Source organism: Salmo trutta, chromosome 11 (genome assembly GCF_901001165.1).
Source record: "Salmo trutta chromosome 11, fSalTru1.1, whole genome shotgun sequence".
NCBI lineage: Eukaryota > Metazoa > Chordata > Actinopteri > Salmoniformes > Salmonidae > Salmo > Salmo trutta.
Genome location: NC_042967.1, coordinates 20,402,732 through 20,426,879, shown reverse-complemented (window position 1 = coordinate 20,426,879; position 24,148 = coordinate 20,402,732). Strand labels below are relative to the sequence as shown.

Below are 24,148 nucleotides of genomic sequence, written 5' to 3'. Positions count from 1 at the left end.
CATTATTTACAGTAAACGTAAGAACAAACAAAGTTTTTCTTAAAATAAATGTTGTCTTCTCTCTCCAGTAAGGAGCGTTCCAATGTAGATTGTCCCACTACCCGATTCGTAGGTTTGTTTCCGGAAGTGCTGTTGTTTTGTGGATGCTTTTTGTGTTGACTCTGTAGCTAGTTAGCTAACTACCATAACCTTGTTTTCTCTCAATACCTCTGGCATTTATATCTATTCGAATAGCTTCATATACAGTAAATGCTACAACTTAAATCTCGAAATGATAAAAAATGTTATTAGGACCGTCATGGAGAGAGACAACTTCCAACAGTAGCTAGCTTTGCTAGCCTGCTAACGTAAGCTAGATAGATTCCTAGCCTTTTGCTAGACTGGATCGTAACACTGACTCACCTGAACAAAAGTAGCTAAACGTTACCAACTGTTAACTGTAGCTAGCTACTCATAGACCGTTTTCCATGATGTCTGAAGCCATCGTAACCTTCCAGTCTCAGCTCTCCGGAGTCATGGAGACGGTATTCAAGGCTGCCATGTACGAGATCACCAGGCTGGTGGAGGATAGCTTCCTGGAAGAGGTGTCCCGGAGCCGGGAACAGGTCGAGTCGCTGAAGAAGAGGCTGCAGTGGTCGGAGAACAGACGCAGGGAGAGGGACAGAGAGGGAGGCCGTACGGGGAAGTGTGCGGACTGTGGAAGAGCTGACGAAGAAGCCGAGGAGAGAAGCTCAGGAACCTCGCAGACAGGTGAAGAGAGAGAGAGAAATCTGAAGACCGTATACAGTGCTTTCAGAAAATATTTTTCTCACCCATCTACACACGATACTCCATCATGACAAAGTGAAAACATGTTTTTAAAAAATGGTTGCAAATACAGAAATATCCCATTTACATACGTAGTCACCCTTGAGTCAATGCTTTGTAGAAGCACCTTTAGCAGCGATTACAGCTGTGAGTCTTTGTGGGTATGTTTCTAAGAGCTTTCCACACCTGGATTGTGCAACATTTGCCCGTTATTATTTTAAAAAGTTCTTTAAGCTCAAATTGGTTGTTGATCATTGCTAGACAACAATTTTCAGGTGTTGCCATAGATTTTCAAGTATATTTAAGTCAAAACTGGGACATTCACTGTCTTGGTACACAACTCCATTGTTGATTTGGCCTTGTGTTTTAGGTTATTGTCCTAATAAAAAGTGAATTCATCTTCCATTGTCTGGTGGAAACCAGACTGAACCACGTTTTCCTCTAGGATTTTGCCTGTGCTTAGCTCCGTTTAGTTTTCATCCTGAAAAACTCCCCAGTCCTGAACAATTACAAGTATACCTATAGCATGATGCCACTATCCTTGAAAATATGGAGAGTGGTACTCAGTAATGTGTTGGATTTGCCCAAAACATAACCCTTTGTATTCAGGACAAAAAGTGAATTGCTTTGCCAATTTTTTTGGAAGTATTACTTTAGTGCCTTGTTGCAAACAGGATGCATGTTTTGGAATATTTTTGTTCTGTACAGGTTTGCTTCCTTTTCACTCTGTCAATGAGGTTAGTATTGTGGAGTAACTCCAATGTTCTTGGTCCATCCTCAGTTTTCTCCTATCACAGCCATTAAACTCTGTAACTGTTTTAAAGTCACCATTGGCCTTATGGTGAATTCCCTGAGCGGTTTCCTTCCTCTCAGGCAACTGAGTTAGGAAGGATGCCTGTATCTTTGGGTGTGTTGTGGAAATTACCACTAAGGACCCCAAAGTCAAGCTTAAATTAATTTATGTTTATTCACGCCAGCGGAGAGATTACAGATAAACAGCACTTTGTGTGGAAGTTAGTCAGAAGCTCTGATGAGGTATTTCCCCCTCAGCATATTTATACTATCACTACTTGTTACACAAAGATAGCCAAGTACATTGTTTCTCAGCAAAGTGTTTTCTCCCAGAGACCGGCTGCTCAGGAAGAAAACACCTGGCAACCACAGAGTCTGGGTATTCAGCCAATAATTCCACTCCCGCTGAGCTGACCTTGTGAGAGTGTTAGCAGTTGATGTTATTCTTCAGTAACACTAACTCCAAAGCAAATCGGGGGACAAAAATAGATTTATTTGAGAAGGACAAATCATAGATGTTATGCTGGGAGGTAGATGTTCAGTCTCCCCTGTCCTCAGCGTTTCTCCACAGAACAAAGAAACAGGATGCCACTTATAACCCCCCACCCTAGCCTGGGGTTGACCAATCAGAAGTCCTTGCAGTACAACTGGGCCAATGGCCAAATAACAAGTATCCTGTTCCACTCAATGTACAGACCAATGAAAACATGGCACACGTAGCTCTGAGTTCAGGACTGACATTCAACAGATTCTAAACAGCTGTTGAACTGAAAACCAACTATTTCCTTTGACAATTCCCTATTGACAATTAAGTCTAGTCCTCTCGTCCCCTCATCCCCTGCGATGTGTATTTATCTTCAAAATATTCTTATAAGAGCAAACCTCAAATACCCTGTCTGTCGATGGCGGCCGCATTTCTAAGTATGCTGCAGGTAAAACATGTATGATAAGTGTGAGAGACTGTAAGCAGAAAGAGACAGTAAAATTCCACTACAGGTGTATTGTTACACCATCCAAAGTTTAAATAATTACTTCACCATGCTGAAAGGGATATTCAATGTCTGCTTTGTTTATTTTCCCCATCTATCAATAGGTGCTTTTCTTTGCGAGGCATTGGAAAACCTCCCTGGTCTTTGTGGTTGAATCTGTTTGAAATTCACTGTTCGACTGAGGGACCAAGAGGAGGTAGTCATTAAAAAAAGACTGTTAACACTGTTATTGCACACAGAGTGAGTCCATGCAACTTATTATGTGACTTGTTAAGCACATTTTTACTCCTGAACTTATTTAGGCTTGCCATAACAAAGGGGTTGAATGCTTATTGACTCAAGACATTTCAGCTTTTCAGTTTGTATTAATTTGTAAACATTTAGAAAAACAATTTCATTTTGACATGATGGGTTATTGACAAAATATATATATTTTTAATCAATTTTAAATGTAGGCTGCAACACAACAAAATGTGGAAAAAGTCAAGGGGTGTGAATACTTTCTGAAGGCACTGTATACAGTAATATATTGGTTATTGAACTACAGTAAGTTTAAATGGATTTACACCCGATAACAGATTTACGGAAATGGAAATACATAATCGGTCGCTGATGTGTACTACACAGAAATGCATAATTATGGATATGAATGTCATTCTCTTCATGGTGATGTATCCTGAATAGGTACACAAAGGTAGAAATATGCAATATCATCCATTGCATGTACACTACCTTTCAAAAGTTTGGGGTCATTTAGAAATGTCCTTGTTTTTGAAAGAAAAGCAAGTTTTTAGTCCATTATCAAATTGATCAAAAATACAGTGTAGACATCGTTCATGTTGTAAATGACTATTGTAGCTGGAAACGGCTGATTTTTAATGGAATATCTACATAGGCGTACAGAGGCCCATAATCAGCAACCATCACTCCTGTGTTCCAATGGCACGTTGTGTTAGCAAATCCAACGTTATCATTTTAAAAGGCTAATTGATCATTAGAAACCCCTTTTGCAATGATGTTATCAGAGCTGAAAACTATTGTCCTGATTTAAAGAAGCAATAAAACTTGCCTTCTTTAGACTAGTTAAGTATCTGGAGCGTCAGCATTTGTGGGTCCAATTACAGGCTCAAAATGGCCAGAAACAAAGCACTTTCTTCTGAAACTCATCAGTCTATTCTTGTTCTGAGAAATGAAGGCTATTCCATGCGAGAGAAATTGCCAAGAAACTTAAGATCTCGTACAACGCTGTGTACTACTACCTTCACAGAACAGCGCAAACTGTCTCTAACCATAATAGAAAGAGGAGTGGAAGGCCCTGATGCACAACTGAGCAAGAGGACAAGTACATTAGAGTGTCTAGTTTGAGAAACAGATGCCTCACAAGTCCTCAACTGGTAGCTTCATTAAATGGTACCCGCAAAACACCAGTCTCAACGTCGACATTGAAGAGGTGACTGGGATGCTGGCGTTCTAGGCAGAAATCCTCTGTCCAGTGTCTGTGTTCTTTTGCTCATTTTAATCTTTTTATTTTTATTGGCCAGTCTGAGATATGGCTTTTTCTTTGCAACTCTGCCTAGAATGCCAGCATCCCGGAGTCGCCTCTTCACTGTTGACGTTGAGACTGGTGTTTTGCTGGTACTATTTAATGAAGCTGCCAGTTGAGGACTTGTGAGCCTTCATTTCTCAAAACAAGAATAGACTGATGAGTTCAGAAGAATGTTATTTGTTTCTGGTCATTTTGAGCCTGTAATCGAACCCACAAATGCTGATGCTCCACTAGTCCAAAGAAGGCCAGTTTTATTGCTTCTTTAACTGAAACAAAATTTTTCAGCTCTGCTAACAGAATTGCAAAAAGGTTTTCTAATGATCAATTAGCCTTTTAAAATGATAAACTTGGATTAGGTAATACAACGTGCCATTGGAACACAGGAGTGATGGTTGCTGATAATGGGACTCTGTACGCCTGTATTCCATAAAAAATCTGCCGTTTCCAGCTACAGTAGTCATTTACAACATTACCAATGTCCATACTGTATTTCTGATCAATTTGATGTTATTTTAATGGACCAAAAACTATATTTTCTTTAAACAAGGACTTTTCACAACAAGTGACCCCAAACTTTTGAACGGTAGTATATTATTCTAATGAGCTCCACCCCCAAACAAAACCAAATTTGATTGGTCCGGAATGGCACAAATCTGAACCAATCATAGACGTCTATGTTTCACAGGTTTTGACATCATTACAGCACAGTAGAGTACAGTACAGAGAGAGTTCAGTACAGTAATGTATCATATTTTTTATTTAACTAGGCAAGTCAGTTAAGAAAAAAAATCGTGTTTACAATTTATTTATTTATTTCACCTTTATTTATCCAGGTAGGCAAGTTGAGAACAAGTTCTCATTTACAATTGCGACCTGGCCAAGATAAAGCAAAGCAGTTCGACACATACAACAACACAGAGTTACACATGGAGTAAAACAAACATACAGTCAATAATACATTAGAAAAATAAGTCTATATACAATTTGAGCAAATGAGGTGAGATAAGGGCAAAAAGGCCATGGTGGCAAAGTAAATACAATATAGCAAGTTAAACACTGGAATGGTAGATTTGTAGTGGAAGAAAGTGCAAAGTATAAATAGAAGTAATGGGGTGCAAAGGATCAAAATAAATAAATAAATACAGTAGGGGAAGAGGTAGTTGTTTGGGCTAAATAATAGATGGGCTATGTACAGGTGCAGTGATCTGTGAGCTGCTCTGACAGCTGGTGCTTAAAGCTAGTGAGGGAGATAAGTGTTTCCACTTTCAGAGATTTTTGTAGTTCGTTCCAGTCATTGGCAGCGGAGAACTGGAAGGAGAGACGGCCAAAGGAGGAATTGGCTTTGGGGGTGACCAGAGAGATATATCTGCTGGAGCGCATATGTCCACATATTCTAAGTAAGAACCGTCCAGAGTAGTGATGCTGGACGGGCGGGCAGGTGCGGGCAGCAATCGGTTGAAGAGCATGCATTTAGTTTTACTTGTATTTAAAAGCAGTTGGAGGCTACGGAAGGAGAGTTGTATGGCATTAAAGCTCATCTGGAGGGTTGTTAACACAGTGTCCAAAGAAGGGCCAGAAGTATACAGAATAGTGTCGTCTGCATAGAGGTGGATCAGAGACTCACCAGCAGCAAGTGCGACACCATTGATGTATTCAGAGAAAAGAGTTGGCCCAAGAATTGAACCCTGTGGCACCCCCATAGAGACTACCAGAGGCCCGGACAACAGGCCCTCCGATTTGACACGTTGAACTCTATCAGAGAAGTAGTTGGTGAACCAGGCGAGGCAATCATTTGAGAAACCGAGGCTATTGAGTCTGCCGATGTGGTGATTGACAGAGTCGAAAGCCTTGGCCAGGTCAATGAATACAGCAGCACAGTATTGTTTCTTATCGATGGCGGTTACGATATTGTTTAGGACCTTGAGTGTGGCTGAGGTGCACCCATGACCAGCTCTGAAACCAGATTGCATAGCGGAGAAGGTGTGGTGGGATTCGAAATGGTCTGTAATTTGTTGACTTGACTTTCGAAGACCTTAGAAAGGCAGGGTAGGATAGATATAGGTCTGTAGCAGTTTGGGTCAAGAGTGTCCCCTCCTTTGAAGAGGGGGATGACAGCAGCTGCTTTCCAATCTTTTGGAATCTCAGACGACACGAAAGAGAGGTTGAACAGGCTAGTAATAGGGGTTGCAACAATTTCGGCAGATCATTTTAGAAAGAAAGTCTTGCCCGGCTGAATTGTAGGGGTCCAGATTTTGCAGCTCTTTCAGAACATCAGCTGACTGGATTTGGGAGAAGGAGAAATGGGGAAGGCTTGGGCGAGAAGCTGTGGGGGGTGCAGTGCTATTGACCGCGGTAGGGGTAGCGAGGTGGAAAGCATGGCCAGCCGTAGATAAATGCTTATTGAAATTCTCAATTATAGTGGATTTATCGGAGGTGACAGAGTTTCCTATCCTCAGTGCAGTGGGCAGCTGGGAGGAGGTGTTCTTATTCTCCATGGACTTTACAGTGTCCCACAACTTTTTTGAGTTTGTGTTACAGGAAGCAAATTTCTGCTTGAAAAAGCTAGCCTTGGCTTTTCTAACTGCCTGTGTATATTGGTTTCTAACTTCCCTGAAAAGTTGCATATCATGGGGGCTGTTCGATGCTAATGCAGAACGCCACAGGATGTTTTTGTGTTGGTTAAGGGCAGTCAGGTCTGGAGAGAACCAAGGGCTATATCTGTTCCTGGTTCTACATTTCTTGAAAGGGGCGTGCTTATTTTAGATGGTGAGGAAGCCATTTTTTTAAAAATAGCCAGGCATCCTCTACTGACGGGATGAGGTCAATATCCTTCCAGGATACCTGGGCCAGGTCGATTAGAAAGGCTTGCTCGCTGAAATGTTTCAGGGAGCGTTTGACAGTGATGAGTGGAGGTCGTGTGACCGCTGACCCATTACGGATGTAGGCAATGAGGCAGTGATCGCTGAGATCTTGGTTGAAAACAGCAGAGGTGTATTTAGAGGGCAAGTTGGTTAGGATGATATCAAATCAAATTGATTTATATAGCCCTTCTTACATCAGCTGATATCTCAAAGTGCTGTACAGAAACCCAGCCTAAAACCCCAAACAGCAAGCAATGCAGGAATAGAAGCACGGTGGCTAGGAAAAACTCCCTAGAAATGCCAAAACCTAGGAAGAAACCTAGAGAGGAACCAGGCTATGAGGGGTGGCCAGTCCTCTTCTGGCTGTGCCGGGTGGAGATTATAACAGCACATGGCCTAGATGTTCAAATGTTCATAAATGACCAGCATGGTCAAATAATAATAACAATCATAGTTGTATCTATGAGGGTGCCCGTGTTTACGGCTTTGGGGTGGTACCTGGTAGGTTCATTGATAATTTGTGTGAGATTGAAAGCATCAAGCTTAGATTGTAGGATGGCTGGGGTGTTAAGCATGTTCCAGTTTAGGTCACCTAGCAGCACAAGCTCTGAAGATAGATGGGGGGCAATCAGTTCACATATGGTGTCCAGAGCACATCTGGGGGAAGAGGGTGGTCTATAGCAGGCGGCAACGGTGAGAGACTTGTTTTTAGAGAGATGGATTTTTAAAAGTAGAAGTTCAAATTGTTTGGGTATAGACCTGGATAGTAGGACAGAACTCTGCAGGCTATCTCTGCAGTAGATTGCAACACCGCCCCCTTTGGCCATTCTATCTTGGCGGAAAATGTTGTAGTTAGGGATGAAGATTTCAGAGTTTTTGGTGGACTTCCTAAGCCAGGATTCAGACACGGCTAGGACATCCGGGTTGGCAGAGTGTGCTAAAGCAGTGAATAAAACAAACTTAGGGAGAAGGCTTCTAATGTTAACATGCTTGAAACCAAGGCTATTACGGTTACAGAAGTCATCAAAAGAGAGCGCCTGGGGAATAGGAGTGGAGCTAGGCACTGCAGGGCCTGGATTCACCTCTACATCACTAGAGGAACAGAGGAGGAGCAGGATAAGGGTACGGCTAAAAGCTATGAGAATTGGTCGTCTATGACGTCCAGAATAGAGAGTAAAAGGAGCAGGTTTCTGGGGGCGATAAAATAGCTTCAAGGTATAATGTACTGACAAAGGTATGGTAGGATGTGAATACAGTGGAGGTAAACCTAGGCATTGAGTGATGATGAGAGAGATATTGTCTCTAGAAACATCATTTAAACCAGAAGATGTCATAGCATGTGTAGGTGGTGGAACTGAAAGGTTGGATAAGGTATAATGAGCAGGGCTAGAGGCTCTACAGTGAAATAAGCCAATAAACACTAACCAGAACAGCAATGGACAAGGCATATTGACATTAAGGAGAGGCATGCTTAGCTGAGTGATCATAAGTGTCCCGTGGGATTCAGACAGCTAGCCGGATCATAGGTAGCAAGCTGGCATAAGATGGAGGGAGGTCTGTATTTAGCCACCTCGTGCGTTTCCTTCTGTAGATTAGTGGGATTTCGTGTGATGGCCTACCAGAAGGAAAAAGGTCTTAGGCGGGGACAGTGGCTGGGATTAAAAATAAAAATATAGGACAAAACAAATGTCACGACAAGAGAGACACCATAACACTACATAGAGAGACCTAAGACAACAACATAGCATGGCAACAACACATGAAAACAACATGGTTGCAACACATGACAACAACATGGCAGCAGCACAACATGGTAGCAGCACAAAACATGGTACAAACATTATTGGGCACAGACAACAGCACAAAGGGCAAGAAGGTAGAGACAATAATACATCACGTGAAGCAGCCACAACTGTCAGTAAGAGTGTCCATGATTGAGTCTTTGAATGAAGATATTGAGATAAAACGGTCAGTTTGAGTGTTTTTTTGCAGCTCGTTCCAGTCGTTAGCTGCAGCAAACTGAAAAGAGGAGCGACCCATGGATGTGTGTGCTTTGGGGACCTTTAACAGAGTGTTACTGGCAGAACGGGTGTTGTATGTGGAGGATGAGGGCTGCAGTAGGTATCTCAGACAGGGGGGAGTGAGGCCTAAGAGGGTTTTATAAATAAGCATCAACCAGTGGGTCTTGCGACAGGTATACAGAGATGACCAGTTTACAGAGGAGTATAGAGTGCAGTGATGTGTCCTATAAGGAGCATTGGTGGCAAATCTGATGGCCGAATTGTAAAGAACATCTAGCCACCCGAGAGAACCCTTACCTGCCGATCTATAAATTATGTCTCCGTAATCTACCATGGTTAGGGTGGTCATCTGAATCAGGGTTAGTTTGGTAGCTGTGATGAAAGAGGAGCGGTTATGATAGAGGAATCCAAGTCTAGATTTAACCTTTACCTGCAGGTTTGATATGTGCTGAGAGAAGGACAGTGTACTGTCTAGCCATACTCCCAAGTACTTGTATGAGGTGACTACCTCAAGCTCTAAACCCTCAGAGGTAGTAATAACACCTGTGGGAAGAGGGGCATTCTTCTTGCCAAACCACATGACCTTTGTTTTGGAGGCGTTCAGAACAAGGTTAAGGGTAGAGAAAGCTTGTTGGACACTAAGAAAGCTTTGTTGTAGAGCATTTAACACAAAATCCAGGGAGGGGCCAGCTGAGTATAAGACTATCATCTGCATATAAATGGATGAGAGAGCTTCCTACTGCTTGAGCTATGTTGTTGATGTAAATTTAGAAGAGTGTGGGGCCTTGGGGTACTCCCTTGGTGACAGGCAGTGGCTGAGACCGCAGATGCTATGACTTTATACACTGCACTTTTTGAGAGAGGTAGTTAGCGCACCAGGACAAAGACCCCTCCGAGACACCAATACTCCATAGCCAGCCCAAAGGAATGGAATGGTCTACTGTATTAAAAGCTTTGGCCAAGTCAATAAAAAATAGCAGTACAACATTGCTTAGAATCAAGGGCACTGGTGACATCATTTGCAACCTTTAAGGTTGCAGTGACACATCCATAACCTGAGCATATAGAATACTATAGACATCAAGGAAGCCAGTCAGTTGATTATTGACAAGTTTTTCCCAACATTTTTGATAAACAGGGAAAAATAGAAATTGGCCTATAACAGTTAGGATCAGCTAGATCTCCCCCTTTAAAGTACACACTGTGGCTGCCATCCAAGCAATGGGAACCTACCCAGAGAGGAGAGTGAGGTTAAAAAGGTCTGAGATGTTCTTGGCGATGATAGGGGCATCTACCTTAAAGAAGAAAGGGTCTAAACCATCTGAACCAGATGTTTTTCTGGGGTCAAGTTTAAGGAGATCCTTTAGCACCGTGGTCAGCCTGCAGGGGGAAACTTTGTAGAGGGGCAGGGGAAAAAGAGGGAGGAGCATCAGGGATAGTCACATTAGAAGGGGTGGGAGATGAGGAAATGTTGGATGGGCAAGGAGGCATGGCAGAGTCAAATAGGAATCCTGACTTAATGAAGTGGTGATTAAAGCGCTCAGCCATGTGCTTCTTGTCAGTAACAACCACATCATCAACATTAAAGGACATGGGCAGCTGTGAGGAGGGGGGTTTATTCTCCAGGTCTTAATTTGGCAGAATGTATTGGGGTTAGACCCACAGAGAGAGAACTGCTCCTTAAAGTAACTAACTTTGGCCTTCCTGATAGCCTGAGTGCACTTATTTCTAATTTGCCTGAACGAGAGCCAGTCAGCCTGAGTGTGCTGAGCGATTTACCAAATGGAATTCTTGAGGTGGAGTAACTCTGCCAGATCAGGGGCTGAACCTGTTTTTAATTCTCATATTCTTTATGGGCACGTATTTGTTAACGGTACCACTGGAAAAGATCAAAAAAGAAGGTCCAAATGTCTTCGACAGAGGGGATCAAGCTGATTCTACCCCAAATTACAGAGGCCAGATCATGAAGGAAGGCTTGCTCATTAAAGTTTTTTAGCAAGCGTCTATGACAAGTCAGGACAGGTCGTTTCACTGAGCAGCCATTACGAACTCAGACTGTAAAACAGTGATCACTAAGGTCATTACAGAAAAAAAACAGACTAATACCTATCAGGATTATTTGTAAGGATAACATCAAGGAGAGTATTTTTTCTGGGTGTTTGGAGTCATACCTTGTGGGATTGGTAATAATCAGAGAAATATTTAGGGAGTCCCATTGCTTTAGGACTTGGTCAGGTGGTTTAAGCATGTCCCAGTTTAGGACACCTAGCAGGACAAATTCAGACTTAGTGTAAGGGGCAAGGAGAGAGCTTAGGGCATTTAGGGTACAGGCCGGTGCTGATGGAGGACGATAACACCCAGCAACAGTCAACAAAGAGTTATTTGAATGTTTAATGCTTAAAATCATCAAATCAAATTGTTTGGGGACAGACTTGGTGGAGACAACTGAGCACTGAAGGTGATCCTTGGTAAAGATTGCCACTCCACCACCTTTGGAAGATCTGTCTTGCTGAAAAAGGTTATAACCAGAAAGGTTAACATCAGTGTTCAAAACATTCTTTCTTAACCACGTCTCAGTAATGACCAACACATCTGGATTGGAGCTGTGAACCCACACTTTCAATTGATCAATTTTAGGTAATAAGCTTCTAGTGTTAACGTGCAGAAAACCCAGGCTTTTACGAGAGCAGAAATCAATGAAGCAGATATCAGAATTGGGGCTAGCAACAGTAGATGGGTCAGGATGTACTGTACATGCACATTTCCAGATATAATCAGCAATAATACAATCAGGGCACGGCAGAGGACAGGGAGAGCTCTTCAGTGTTGATTTCATAACATTTGAATGTGCATTAGATGGCAACAAGATCATATTGTACAGCAGTTTCATCAGGTAACATGAATACAAAGCTGGCGAGAGGTGGTTAGAATAGTACAGTAAATTTAGTACAGTAAGTTAGAATAGGATGGGAGGCCAAGAGTCCGTGTAACCAATAGAGAGTCAGAGTCCCGAGTGTGGGAACAAACAGACTGTCCCACGGTTGGGTAAACAAGCAAGTTCATAGTCAACAAAGCACGCAGGAGTCATGAGGCAAATAGCACAAAGCACAGGTGATAAATATAACAACTTGGGGCTAGCTATTGTAAGTTCAGAGTCACTCGCCTCAACAGTGCATGTGCGCTGGATCGCCAGGTGGAATCCAAGCAGCAGTGCAGTAGGCAACGGGAGTAGGTGTCACACCCACTTGGGAGAAGCTTTTTCGGGAGGCAGATTCCTTGTAGAAAATCCCAGCTAGCTAGCTGACGTAGCTAGCAAGTCTCTCTCCGTCTTTTCCATGTGGAAAAGGAGGTTGTTAGCTAGCTATTGTTACTTTTTTTGTTGTACAGTATAGTACATTATACTACTCTAGTCTGCTCTACTGTAGTGAAATGTACTGTACTGATCTATGCTCTTTACTGTACTGTCCAAACTTGTGAAACATAAATGTCTATGATTGGTTGTAGATTTGGTCATTAGAATAATAGCCACCAATCATGGACGTCTATGTTTGGGCCAAATCAAGGCTGTAGATGTTGAAATCATGGCCGGACCAGCCCCCAAAACGACTTCTGTGGACGTTAAAATCAAGGCCAGGGCGGACTGACCATATTTCAACTGCTTTTCAAAATCCATGGACGTCCGGTGTCGGTCGGTGTTCAGTGGGTGAGAATGTTGGTTACAGTAGGTAAATCGAAAGAGAGGGGGCTCATGGGTAGGTGTCAGTAAGAGCCGGGAGAGGTAACAGAAACTGGAGAGAGAAGAGGCAGCGACTGAGAGGGAGCGGTTGTCCAGACTGTTTACACACTCTTGCTTTGACCACCAGACGACAGAAAGAAAGAAAACCGTTATGAGCTGAACATAACAGTATGTCAGTGGAAGAGAGGACAGTAGCATGAGATCCTATGAGCTGAACATAACAGTATGCCAGTAGAAGAGAGGACAGTAGCATGAGATCCTATGAGCTGAACATACCAGTATGCCAGTAGAAGAGAGGACAGTAGCATGAGATCCTATGAGCTGAACATAACAGTATGTCAGTGGAAGAGAGGACAGTAGCATGAGATCCTATGAGCTGAACATAACAGTATGCCAGTAGAAGAGAGGACAGTAGCATGAGATCCTATGAGCTGAACATAACAGTATGTCAGTGGAAGAGAGGACAGTAGCATGCGATCCTATGAGCTGAACATAACAGTATGCCAGTAGAAGAGAGGACAGTAGCATGAGATCCTATGAGCTGAACATAACAGTATGTCAGTGGAAGAGAGGACAGTAGCATGCGATCCTATGAGCTGAACATAACAGTATGCCAGTAGAAGGGAGGACAGACTATGATTTCCCAATGTAGTATCAGTAATTCTCATACTGATTTGGTAACAGAATAACATGTATTAATCACTTAATAATTCAGAAACAAATTGATATCAGTAAAAACACTAACTAATTGGTAGGTATACCATTACTTGTAACTTCTGTGAACTTTCATTATCCTCCCTCATGAGGGACAGAAATTAGAAAATATCTTAAACATATGTTGGGTATGGTTACGGAATTAAAGGCAAAGTTTCTTAAACTTACAGAAGGCAAATCATTTCTCCAAAACGAAATATGTGTTTATTACTTGACAGGGGTCTTTACTTCAACATTATTGTGTTCTGATGTATTTCTGATACCTTAAGACTTTTTCCTGCTAGATGTTTTCTAAAACCTGGCCATATGGAGGAATCACTCTGAAGATGGGCTGCTGTATTGTGTACCTTTCATACTTTGGTGATCACTGATCAGACAGTATTGGTTTAAGAAAAGAGTCAAAGTCATGGGTGGTGGTGGCATTTTAATAAGATGTTTCCTTTCCTTCATCTGATGTGAGGAGACTCCGTTATCCACAATGTTACTTTCCTTTTACTCCAAATTAAATGTTCTCTTTGTTTACCTGTGGCCAGGTGTGGAGAGGGGGCGTGGCCTGAAGCAGGAGAAGGTACCAGGGGAGGAGTGGAGCAGCTGTGGGGGCGTGGCCGGGGAGACAGCCTTCAATGATCTGGAGGAGGCTGAGGCCACCAGCCCTAGGAGAACCTCTGAGGTAGGTAGGGGACTGACTAAACTCATGGAGGCTGAGGCCACCAGCCCTAGGAGAACCTCTGAGGTAGGTAGGGGACTGAGTAAACTCATGGAGGCTGAGGCCACCAGCCCTAGGAGAACCTCTTGTATCTAGGGGACTAAACACCTTGGAAGAGTGGAGGGTGCAGTGTTACAAAATGCTCAGTTAGAAATATATTTTTAAGAACATTAGAATTGTGAGGAAGAATTGGGCAGCCTTTTTCAAACCTCTCCTCATATTTGAACTGTTACAGAATTAAAACACCTGATTCAACTTGTCAACGAATCATCAAGCCCTTCACTACTTGAATCAGGTATGCTAGTTCAGGGCTACGACAAAGTTGTGAGATGTCTGGGGGTCCCAGAAGAGAATTCTGAATAGAAAACCATCATGTCAGCTCTATTCAGTCACGGTCAGTTTATCCATTATTTAGTCAGAATCATTTGCTCTTCCAGTCCACAGAGGTCACAGGTCAGAAGCTGGACAGCCTGCTGAAAGAGGAGGCTCTCCACAACACTGAGCTACAGGAGAGATGGGAGTTCTGCCTGGACGGTGAGTCAGGAGTTTACAACAAACATAACACAGACAATTGCCTACCTTTTATGATGATGAGAATGATAACAAGAGTAACTTTTATAGTATGCTGTGTCATTTCAAATGTATTCATTATTATACATGGAAAGTCAACTTGAAACTGTAAGTAGACATTTAACATTACAGTTACTCTACTACCATTTCTACTATTGCTAATGTCTTAAATATTAATGCTTCTGATGCCTCATGTCCCCTGTGTTCTTCAGAGGCCGATGGTTCAGACGTCTCGGGGCCCAGTAAGAGTTTTATTCAGCAGGATCTACAGCGGTGCCAGGATGACTGGGGGTCCGGTCTAGACCAGGGGCCTGAACCACTGGGCCCCGAGGGAGAGCCAGAGGACCCCACCGACCCTCTCTACCGCCCTCGTTACAGCATGGAGGACCTTGGGGGCGCCTTTGAGAAGTCTGGTTACAGCGGTGATGGTGGTCGCGACCATCTTCTAGACATGGAAGGGCTGGATAGGCTTCCTGGTTCTCCGTCTCGTCTGGGGGCGCTGAGCTACGGAGCTGCGGGTCACTACCAGGTGAACCTGGGGGGGTCTGAGGGGGGAGACCATCACCATCGCTCCCACATGCCTGGCCCCCATCAGAGCCGGAGGGAGCAGGTGGGGTCGCCAACGCCATCCCCCCACCCGGAGGTGGGAGACCGGAACTGCCTGTTGATAAACGAGGAGGGGTACCTACAGGACTCCAGTGTCTTGTACCCAGAACACGGTGTCCCAGAGTCAGGTTGCAGAGCTGGCCACAGGGGACTAACCTCCATCCACTCTGGAAGCTCAGCCCACAACAACAACACAGAGAGCCTGTATGATCCCGCTGACGACTTTGGACACTCTCTAAACCTCAGAGATCGTTCACAAGAGCAGGTAACAGGAGGAGCGGGGAGGCGTCATGCCTGCAATCAATGTACCATGACCTTCCCAGACTTTGGTTCCCTCAAGGCCCACAAGCAGACACACAAAATTGTTAGAGAGTCAGGATCTGGGCCTCCATACTCCTGCACCCAGTGCGGTAAGACCTTCACCCAGGCCTGCAACCTCAAGGTCCACCAGCGGGTCCACCAGGCAGAGGGACTCCACCTCTGCAGCCACTGCGGCAAGGGCTTCAGCTCCTTCTCCGACCTGAAGAGGCACAAGTGCAGCCAGACGACAGACAAGCCCTACTGCTGCTCCATCTGTGGGAACAAATTCAGCCGGCTCTGGAACCTGAAGCTGCATCAGCGCATTCACACACAGGAGAAACCCCACCGCTGCACTATGTGTGACAAGAGTTTCACACGCGCAGACATTTTGAAAGTGCACCTGCGCATCCACACCGGGGAGAGACCTTACTGCTGTGCTGTGTGTGGACTCCGCTTCAAACGACTGGACCATCTGAAGTTGCACCAGCGCAAACACAGGCCAGATCTCCTGAACTGAAGAGAAAAAAATGTTACGTTTTTGTTCTTTAGCATATGCTTTTATCCAAAGCGACTTACTTTTACTGCATTCATCTTAGGATAGGTTGGTTTGTTATTATTTTATTTGACATTGAGAAAAAACATTTTTTTTATCAATTGTTTATTAATAAGGACATTGACAATATTAGTTGTTGGAAATCTAACCATGTGTTGAATAAGAATGTATGCCTTAAATGATAGATTGTCTGTCATAATGACCATACCAACCTACCAAACATTAGAATAATACTGCTTTCATGACAAGTCTGCAGTGGTGTAAAGTACTTAAGGAAAAATACTTTAAAGTACTACTTATCTGTACTTTACTATTTATGTTTTTTACAAGTTTTACTTTTACTTCACTACATTCTTAAAGAAAATAATGTACTTTTTACTCCAAACATTTTCCCTGACACCCAAAAGTACTTGTTACATTTTGACAGGAAAATGGTCCAATTCATGCACTTATCAAGAGAACATCCCTGGTCATCCTTACTGCCTCTGATCTGACAGACTCACTAAACACAAATGCTTTGTTTGTAAATTAATGGCAGAGTGTTGTAGTGTGCCCCTGGCTGTCAGTAAAAATCACAAAAAATGTTGCTGTCTGGTTTGCAAAATATAAAGAATTTAAATTATTAATACTTTTACTTTTGATACTTAATTCCATTTTAGCAATTCCATTTACTTTTAATACTTAAGTATATTTAAAACGAAATACTTTTAGACTTTTACTCAAGTAGTATTTTACTGGGTGTCTTTCAGTTTTACTTGAGTCATTTTCTATTAAGGTATTTTTACTTTTGCTACAGTATGACTTTTGAGTACTTTTTCCACTACTGCAAGTCGGAAACTGGGAACCTCAGAGTTAAAATGAAGTTATTTGCATAGAGCTTCCTATTGGTTGATTTTGATACTTTCCAAGTGGGAAACTTGGGTATCATCTTCCTACAACGAGTTCCAAGTTGTACATTTCTAAGTTTCTTAGTTCTGACATGTCATGAATGCAGCATGTCTCATATGTTCTGTTCATCAAGCTAGCTTTCTACCCCAGTCACTAACCATACTGTAACCATGCATTTTCTTCCTGTACATAATACTTTTAACTGAATGAATTGAACCTGAATTGCCGTAATTGTCTTTTATGTACATTAAATATTTTGCTCCCCATGTAGTCGGTGAATATATCATTCCTTAAAGACATGCTTCGGACCTTTGGCGACTACTAAGTATTTTTTTAAACCTCCCGCTTTGGGCTGGATGTGTCAATCTGTAGTTCATACATGTATAATCTATGATCGGAATTACTGTCTACCCTCAATTAGCCACGAAATCCCTAGTTTGAAAGTGACTGTTTTTCTGGAAGCTAATTTGAGTTTAGCCAATGAGCTTCAGTCTCCCTGCCATTTCAGTGACAGCTAGCAAGATGCACGCACAGCAAAGCGAGAGATCAATGACATGGTGACATATCTGCACATATGTGATGTAGTACGCAATTATCAGACCCACTTTTCGCTCATGAGGGCTACTTTCAGAACTTCTTGCTAAAGTGTGCAAAAGTACCAGATAATCCCTTTAATTCCATTGGTAAATATGTTTTTAACTATTTGTATAGCTTACAACTATATTTTCATCATAGATAGACGAAGTAAAGTAATTATCGAAGTAATTCTCTACCCCACACATATGTATAATTTGGCGCAAACGAAAGGTTTCACTTGTTCTATTAACGCGTTTCTTAAAACGTTTCCTTACCATGCGCACGTTGATCACGCAGGGCCACCGTACAGCAGAAGGGTGACGTGCGATTGATTTCCGGAATCCATCGTCGATTAGCATGTTTTTTTCGATTTCTTCAAAGATCTGGACTACCCCATGCTCATGAAGTGATGTCAGCCTTTTGGTAATAACGTTTTTAATCAATAGTACTGTATGTTGCAAAATATCCCATTATTGACTTGTAACAAGGCTAGTACCAGTATCATGTTAGCTAGCTAGCCTTTTCTTTTTTTTGCAAGCCTGATACGACCCCATTTTTGGCTGATACCTTGTTTGTTACCTAGTCGAATTTTGCGATGTGACCGTTTTATTGAACCTATGTTGCACTCTTCTGCGCTGGACGGTCTTTGCCACTTTAGTTGCTAGCTAGCTGGAGGAGCTGTCACTCTTATTGGTTAGAGAAACAGATACGTGATGGACATGGCATATTTCTACCCACTTATTATGAATAATAGGGCTCTCTGAAGAGATTCACTTCAGGATCACACACACACAGTCCTGACTTGCTCCCACAAGCACAGATGTTTGGTGCAGATCCCACTGTGAATTGATCTGTTAAAAAGACACACAAGCAGTATGTCGGAGAACCTCGTCCTCACCTTCCAGACCCAGCTCTCGGGAGTCATGGAGACGGTCCTAAAGTCAGCCATGTACGAGATCACCAGACTGGTGGAGGATGGCTTCCTGGAGGAGGTAAGACGTGGTCAACAGGAAGTGGAGTCTCTGCGGACCTTGCTGCAGCAGGCAGAGAGTCAGCTGAAGGATGTCAGTCAGAGGGCCAGGTGTGGAGACTGTGGCAGGACAGATGTCTACAACGAGGAAACAGACGACAGACCTCCAGGAATACAGGACAGTAAGTGGGGGCTTCCTTTGAGTCACAAAATACTTTTCGGTATAACCAAGGATTAAATGGTGAATGTTTAGGTATTGCAACTGTTTCCAAAATGGGTTGCTTCTCCCTATGACAGTTTATAAATAGCTATGCTCATCTACCACTGTTCTTTCCCAGCCTAAGGTTGGTTCCCACAACCACAATATAACCAATTAGCCTATACCGTTTGAGACATACTTTGAGTTCAGGGGATGTATGTTATGTTGTCTCATTAGTTGTGTAGCAAAACGTTTTGCACCTGTCTCACCTGTCTCCCCAGGTGTGCTTCTGCTGAGCGGGTGTGACCTGAAGCTGGAGGAGGAGCCAGAGGTCAGGTGGAGAAGCTGTGGACAGGAAACAGTGGAGTCATCACAGGTAGCAGCTAAACCAACTACTCCCACTCCTCCAGCTCCCAGTCCTTCGCTGGTAGGCAGTGTTAAGGAGGAGGAAGGGGAGGAGGACATAGAGCCGTGGAGAATCAAGGTGGCCATACAGCCGTCTGCAGCTCACACCTACACAGAGGAGCAGCGGGACTCACACACACTCGTTCAGAGTACGGGAGACTCTATTGGGTTTCCCTCTGCGGACCCAGAGGCCCAACAGGTCACCCAGACACCCAGACTAGCAGGGCCATCTCAGAACCAGAGCAGAGGACCCAGCAATGATGGTGACAGAACGAGGAGTACAGCCTCACCGGTGTGGATAGGCCGTAGAATATTAGACACGGATACTGACGTTCACAGACAAGCTCAGTCGAACCTACGACTGGTAAGAGAGCCTCTGTCGTCCTCTGAATCGGCAGAGACGAAGCAGCTAGCTAGAGATTTTGCTCCCCAAACCAATCCCAGCACAGCGGGGGCCTCTGTCTCCTCCTCCTCATCAGGCTGTCATGTCTTCAGCTCTCTAAACTACAGGATTCCTTCCAAATATAAGCCCAGCGCTCAAACCCTGCCGCGCATGAGAGTATACAGGGATGCTGCCAAGCGGGGCGGCTACCCGATGTACAACAGGGGGACCGCCCAGGGAGGGCTCACCTCCTCCCAAACCCCAACCCAACAACAAGGGAACTACCAGCATCATCACCCAGGGAGGCTGGCCCTCCGCTGCCCAGTGTGTGGTAAGGTCTTCCCCCATCCCAGTAGCCTTAAGGCCCACCAGCAGACCCACACGGGGGAGAGGCCGTTCATCTGCGCCCTGTGTGGCCGGAGCTTCACTAAGTTAAGCAACCTGAAGGCCCACCGGCGCGTTCACACTGGGGAGAGACCCTACAGCTGCTCGGACTGCGGCAAACGCTTCACACAGAAGTGCAACCTTAAGAGGCACCAGAGGATTCACATGGAGAACGATATATGATGTGTGTGTGGGGCGGAGTGTATGGGTGGGGAGGAGTGGGTGTGGGGAGGAGTGTATGAGTGGGTGGAGTGGGTGTGTGGGGAGGAGTGGGTGTGGGGAGGAGTGGGTGTGTGGGTGTGCCAGGGGTGTTGGTTGTTAATTTGACCCATGTTATTGCATAAATAGTATATAGTTTGTTATTCCTTTATATCAACACTGTTGATATGAAGTTAGACATGATGTAGGATAGATGAGCTGTGTTTTCCCCCATGGTGTTGTCTACAGTTTTTATAATAATGTATAGTCATTTACATTTCTATAAGTGAATTGAAGTTTCTCTAGACCTAGTTCTCAGATGAATGTTCTACCATAGATGGCTAGTGTGGTAGCTAATAAACGCTTGTCTTTTAAAATCTGAGCACATGACAATGCTCTATCCATGTTCTTCTGAGTGTCCCAAATCAAATGTGGGCCTATACAACATGTAATCGAATATGTATACCCTATAAAATGTAACATAAAAGGTTTTACCTTGGTCAATGAACAATGGCTGCTGAGTGAATAAGGTCAATATTGCTTGTGAATGGAGATTGTTTTTGTATGCTGTTTGGGCGCGGCACAGTAGATTGAACTAAGTGGATAAAAAAAAATACATCTTTATGAACAAAGATTTGTATGAGAACATAAAGCATGGTTGTATTGTGAAATCAAAATCATAGCTGTGCACTGTTTGCATTGGAAGTATAACATACAAGGGATGGATACAATAGTTTTATTTTATAAGTAAATGGGGTGACTGAAGAAATAGTTTTTGACTAAACTAGATATAGGCCTAGGATTTGTTTGTGGTTTTTAAATCCAAATTAAAGCAGTCAAGCGTGTCATTTTGTGTCTGATTTCTGTCATTTATTTGATTCAGTACTGCGTCGGGTACATATTCTTCCCTGGTGTAGTGGTATACTGGTATTCTACTTTTCTGGTCAAAAGGAGGGGATAGGGTGCTATTTCACTGACCAGGGGCCATAGGGCTCAAAAGTAGTGCACTATATAGGTGATGGTGCCCTATCAAACAAAAAAACAACAACATAAACAGGCATTTAAAAAGACTACTACCTCTGGTCCTGCAAACAGACCTCTCCTGGACAATGCTGATCGTGTGGTTTGTGTCCACAGTATTACGTTAAAGGTAGGCTCTTTTATTACTGCAGGTAAATATAACATTAATACGTTTTTAGTTGTGATGAGAAATGTACAGTGTAATGTATATCTCTTGGGAAAATAATGTTTGTGTTCCAGAGCTTAGATGTTGCTGACGCTTCACAGATCGAAAAACGCCTGGAAAGGTATATGAAGTATCAGCTAACCACATCATACGGTATGTTACAGCAATTTGTCAGTCTCTGACGTGGCACGCAACCATTGGTTGTTGCCTCGCCTTAGCTGTGGAACGGGACCTAAGATTTCTACTTGACTGTATATATAGATATCCTATGAAATTACTAGATGGGCTCTGTCATAATACTGAAAATATCCATACTGGGGCCAAATGGCAGCCATCTTGGTCAGGGAGAAATCCAAAACCAGTCAAATTGAAATTAATTGCAGTAGAGGCATACAGTAGGTGATGCATTTCCTGCTTTTACTTCAGCAAGAAAATAAAAGTAAGGCATATCAGAAGTTGTGTAATGGAATTATAGTCAATCTAAAATATTGCAATATAATTATAAATACATTTAATACAGGTTTAATACCAATTTTCTGAATAAATAGCCTCCTAAATATATGTAAACAGACCATAAATGTATCAGATTTAGTTTTCTTGGAAAGCTGTGAGTGCTATTATATGATACAATATCAGTACTTGTTGCATTTACAACTTGTCTAAGTCCTATCATCAACTGATTTCAGCCAGTGTATTGCTGTGGATTGACTGCGTTGTTTGAATGGAATGTTGGCATTTTGGCAGTTAATTTGAAAAATGTATGGAATCATTCCTCTAAAACTGGCTGGCCAGCTGTCCTGTAGGTTTTCACTTCAACCCTAATGTAGTACATGTGATTCTATTAATTAGCTAGCTGGTTGATATACTGAATCAGTGTAGTTACAACTGGGGTTGTAACTACACTGGAAAAATGCCAAGGCGGGTGAATACTTTCGCAAGCCACTGTACTTGTCCTCTTGCTCAGTTGTGCACCGGGGCCTCCCACTCCTCTTTCTATTTTGGTTAGAGACAGTTTGCGCTGTTCTGTGAAGGGAGTAGTACACAGCGTTGTACGAGATCTTCAGTATCTTGCCAATTTCTCGAATGGAATAGCGTTCATTTCTCAGAACAAGAATAAACTGACGAGTTTCAGAAGAAAGTTATTTGTTTCTGGCCATTTTGAGCCTGTAATCGAACCCACAAATGCTGACGCTCCAGATATTCAACTAGTCTAAAGAAGGCCAGTTTTATTGCTTCTTTAATCAGGACAACAGTTTTCAGCTGTGCTAACATAATTGCAAAAGGGTTTTCTAATGATCATTTAGCATTTTAAAATGATAAACTTGGATTAGCTAACACAACGTGCCATTGGAACACAGGAGTGATGGTTGCTGATAATGGGCCTTTATACGCCTATGTAGATATTCCATTAAAAATCATCAGTTTCCAGCTACAATAGTAATTAACAATGTCTACACTGTATTTCTAATCAATTTGATGTTATTTTAATGGACAAAAAAAACAAGGACATTTCTAAGTGACCCCAAACTTTTGAACGGTAGCGTATGTAAAAAATCTAATTATAGCATATAATGAAGATTTATCATATCCATCTTTCACCCCTTCCCCCCCACTTTCTCTCTCTCTGTATCTCTGTCTGTTGCTCTCTCTCTCTCTTTCCATCTCTTACAACATTTTTAATTGCTTTATTGGCATGACATAACAATGTATATATTGCCAAAGCATACGTTGGAAATGGAATGATTAATTGACTATATTAACATCAATGACAATCATTAGCAAAAATAACCAATGGTGGGGGGGATGGGGCTGTATTTGAAATGGAAATCAGTAAGAAAATAAACATACGTACAATGGACAATAGCGTTAACAATAACAACACAATGGCATAGCAGACAAGCGCAGGTTGGTTGGTTGATCTCATGGCAGGCAGCAATGTGGTGCCCTGCCAACCCACAGTTCTCTGCATTCCCCCCAACAGGAAGGGAAGCTTCTTGTCATCTGAGGTCTTGAAAGACTTCAATTTTGATTTCAAATTGATTTAATAACATATGTCTTCCCTCGAATACACTCTCTCTTACCTGTTCATCTTCGCTGTTAACGATCACCAGGTCTGCTCCTCTGTTCAGACAGTCCTGTCTGGTGTAATCCCAGGTGTTCACCTCAGTAGAGATGTAGTAACAGCTGCAGCCAAACCTCTGCCATCCTTCGGTACAGGTTTTCGCTGTTAACTGAACTTTAACAACACATTGCATTGCAATACAACCAATCAATTTCAGAACCTATACATCTAGTTATCTTTATTATGTTGGTAATATTATTATTTAGGCCGAGGCTACGAATACGGGGTTTTCGCCCGCTCCTCTCCTACCCCTCTGAAAGCTTTTTTTTCAAATCACGTTCTGCTCACATGTTGTTGTACACACACGTTCAATGTTTTTCACTTTACTCACCCTCTTATCAACCATCAACTAATTTGATCATATGATGATGTAGCCTCTCTCTGACTCATATTTCTGATCAGTTGAGATTTGAACGAACTTTCCCTAAATATATGACGTTCTGAAAATATATACGAAGGCTACAACCTTCTGTCTGTTGTAATGGATATTGCCACAGCTAGCACAAGCAAGACGCAGTCTTCCGATTGCACTGGGGAAAAACAAGTAGCGTTTTGTGTGAGATGTAATCATTATAGTTATGCTGACATATAGCCAGCAGTCTGCCTTCTGTTCAACCAATGCTTGCAATGATGATGA

The 24,148-nt window shown here is 42.8% G+C and overlaps 2 protein-coding genes across 2 annotated transcripts; both read left to right on the top strand.

Moving 5' to 3' along the window:
• The first annotated feature begins 50 nt into the window (after window positions 1-50).
• LOC115202434 (zinc finger and SCAN domain-containing protein 22-like) lies at window positions 51-16,176 on the top strand. Its single transcript, XM_029766567.1, has 4 exons — window positions 51-750; window positions 14,000-14,136; window positions 14,610-14,706; window positions 14,955-16,176. Exons 1-4 carry the CDS (start codon window positions 468-470, stop codon window positions 16,163-16,165), a joined length of 1,728 nt encoding a protein of 575 aa, XP_029622427.1. The 5' UTR covers window positions 51-467; the 3' UTR covers window positions 16,166-16,176.
• A 1,783-nt stretch (window positions 16,177-17,959) lies between these two features.
• Window positions 17,960-20,215, top strand: LOC115202426 (zinc finger protein 324B-like). The gene is made up of 2 exons (XM_029766561.1): window positions 17,960-18,817; window positions 19,116-20,215. The coding sequence occupies exons 1-2, from the start codon at window positions 18,541-18,543 to the stop codon at window positions 20,186-20,188; spliced, it is 1,350 nt and encodes a 449-aa protein (XP_029622421.1). The 5' UTR covers window positions 17,960-18,540; the 3' UTR covers window positions 20,189-20,215.
• The last annotated feature ends 3,933 nt before the right edge of the window (window positions 20,216-24,148 follow it).

What these genes read in the sequence shown, in the direction of transcription:
- LOC115202434 (XM_029766567.1), top strand. Translation starts at nt 468, where the DNA reads ATGATGTCTGAAGCCATCGTAACCTTCCAGTCTCAGCTCTCCGGAGTC. An exon ending in CTCAGGAACCTCGCAGACAG is followed by an intron (nt 751 to 13,999) that starts GTGAAGAGAGAG and finishes ACCTGTGGCCAG; the next exon opens with GTGTGGAGAGGGGGCGTGGC. An exon ending in ATGGGAGTTCTGCCTGGACG is followed by an intron (nt 14,707 to 14,954) that starts GTGAGTCAGGAG and finishes TGTGTTCTTCAG; the next exon opens with AGGCCGATGGTTCAGACGTC.
- LOC115202426 (XM_029766561.1), top strand. Translation starts at nt 18,541, where the DNA reads ATGTCGGAGAACCTCGTCCTCACCTTCCAGACCCAGCTCTCGGGAGTC. An exon ending in ACCTCCAGGAATACAGGACA is followed by an intron (nt 18,818 to 19,115) that starts GTAAGTGGGGGC and finishes CTGTCTCCCCAG; the next exon opens with GTGTGCTTCTGCTGAGCGGG.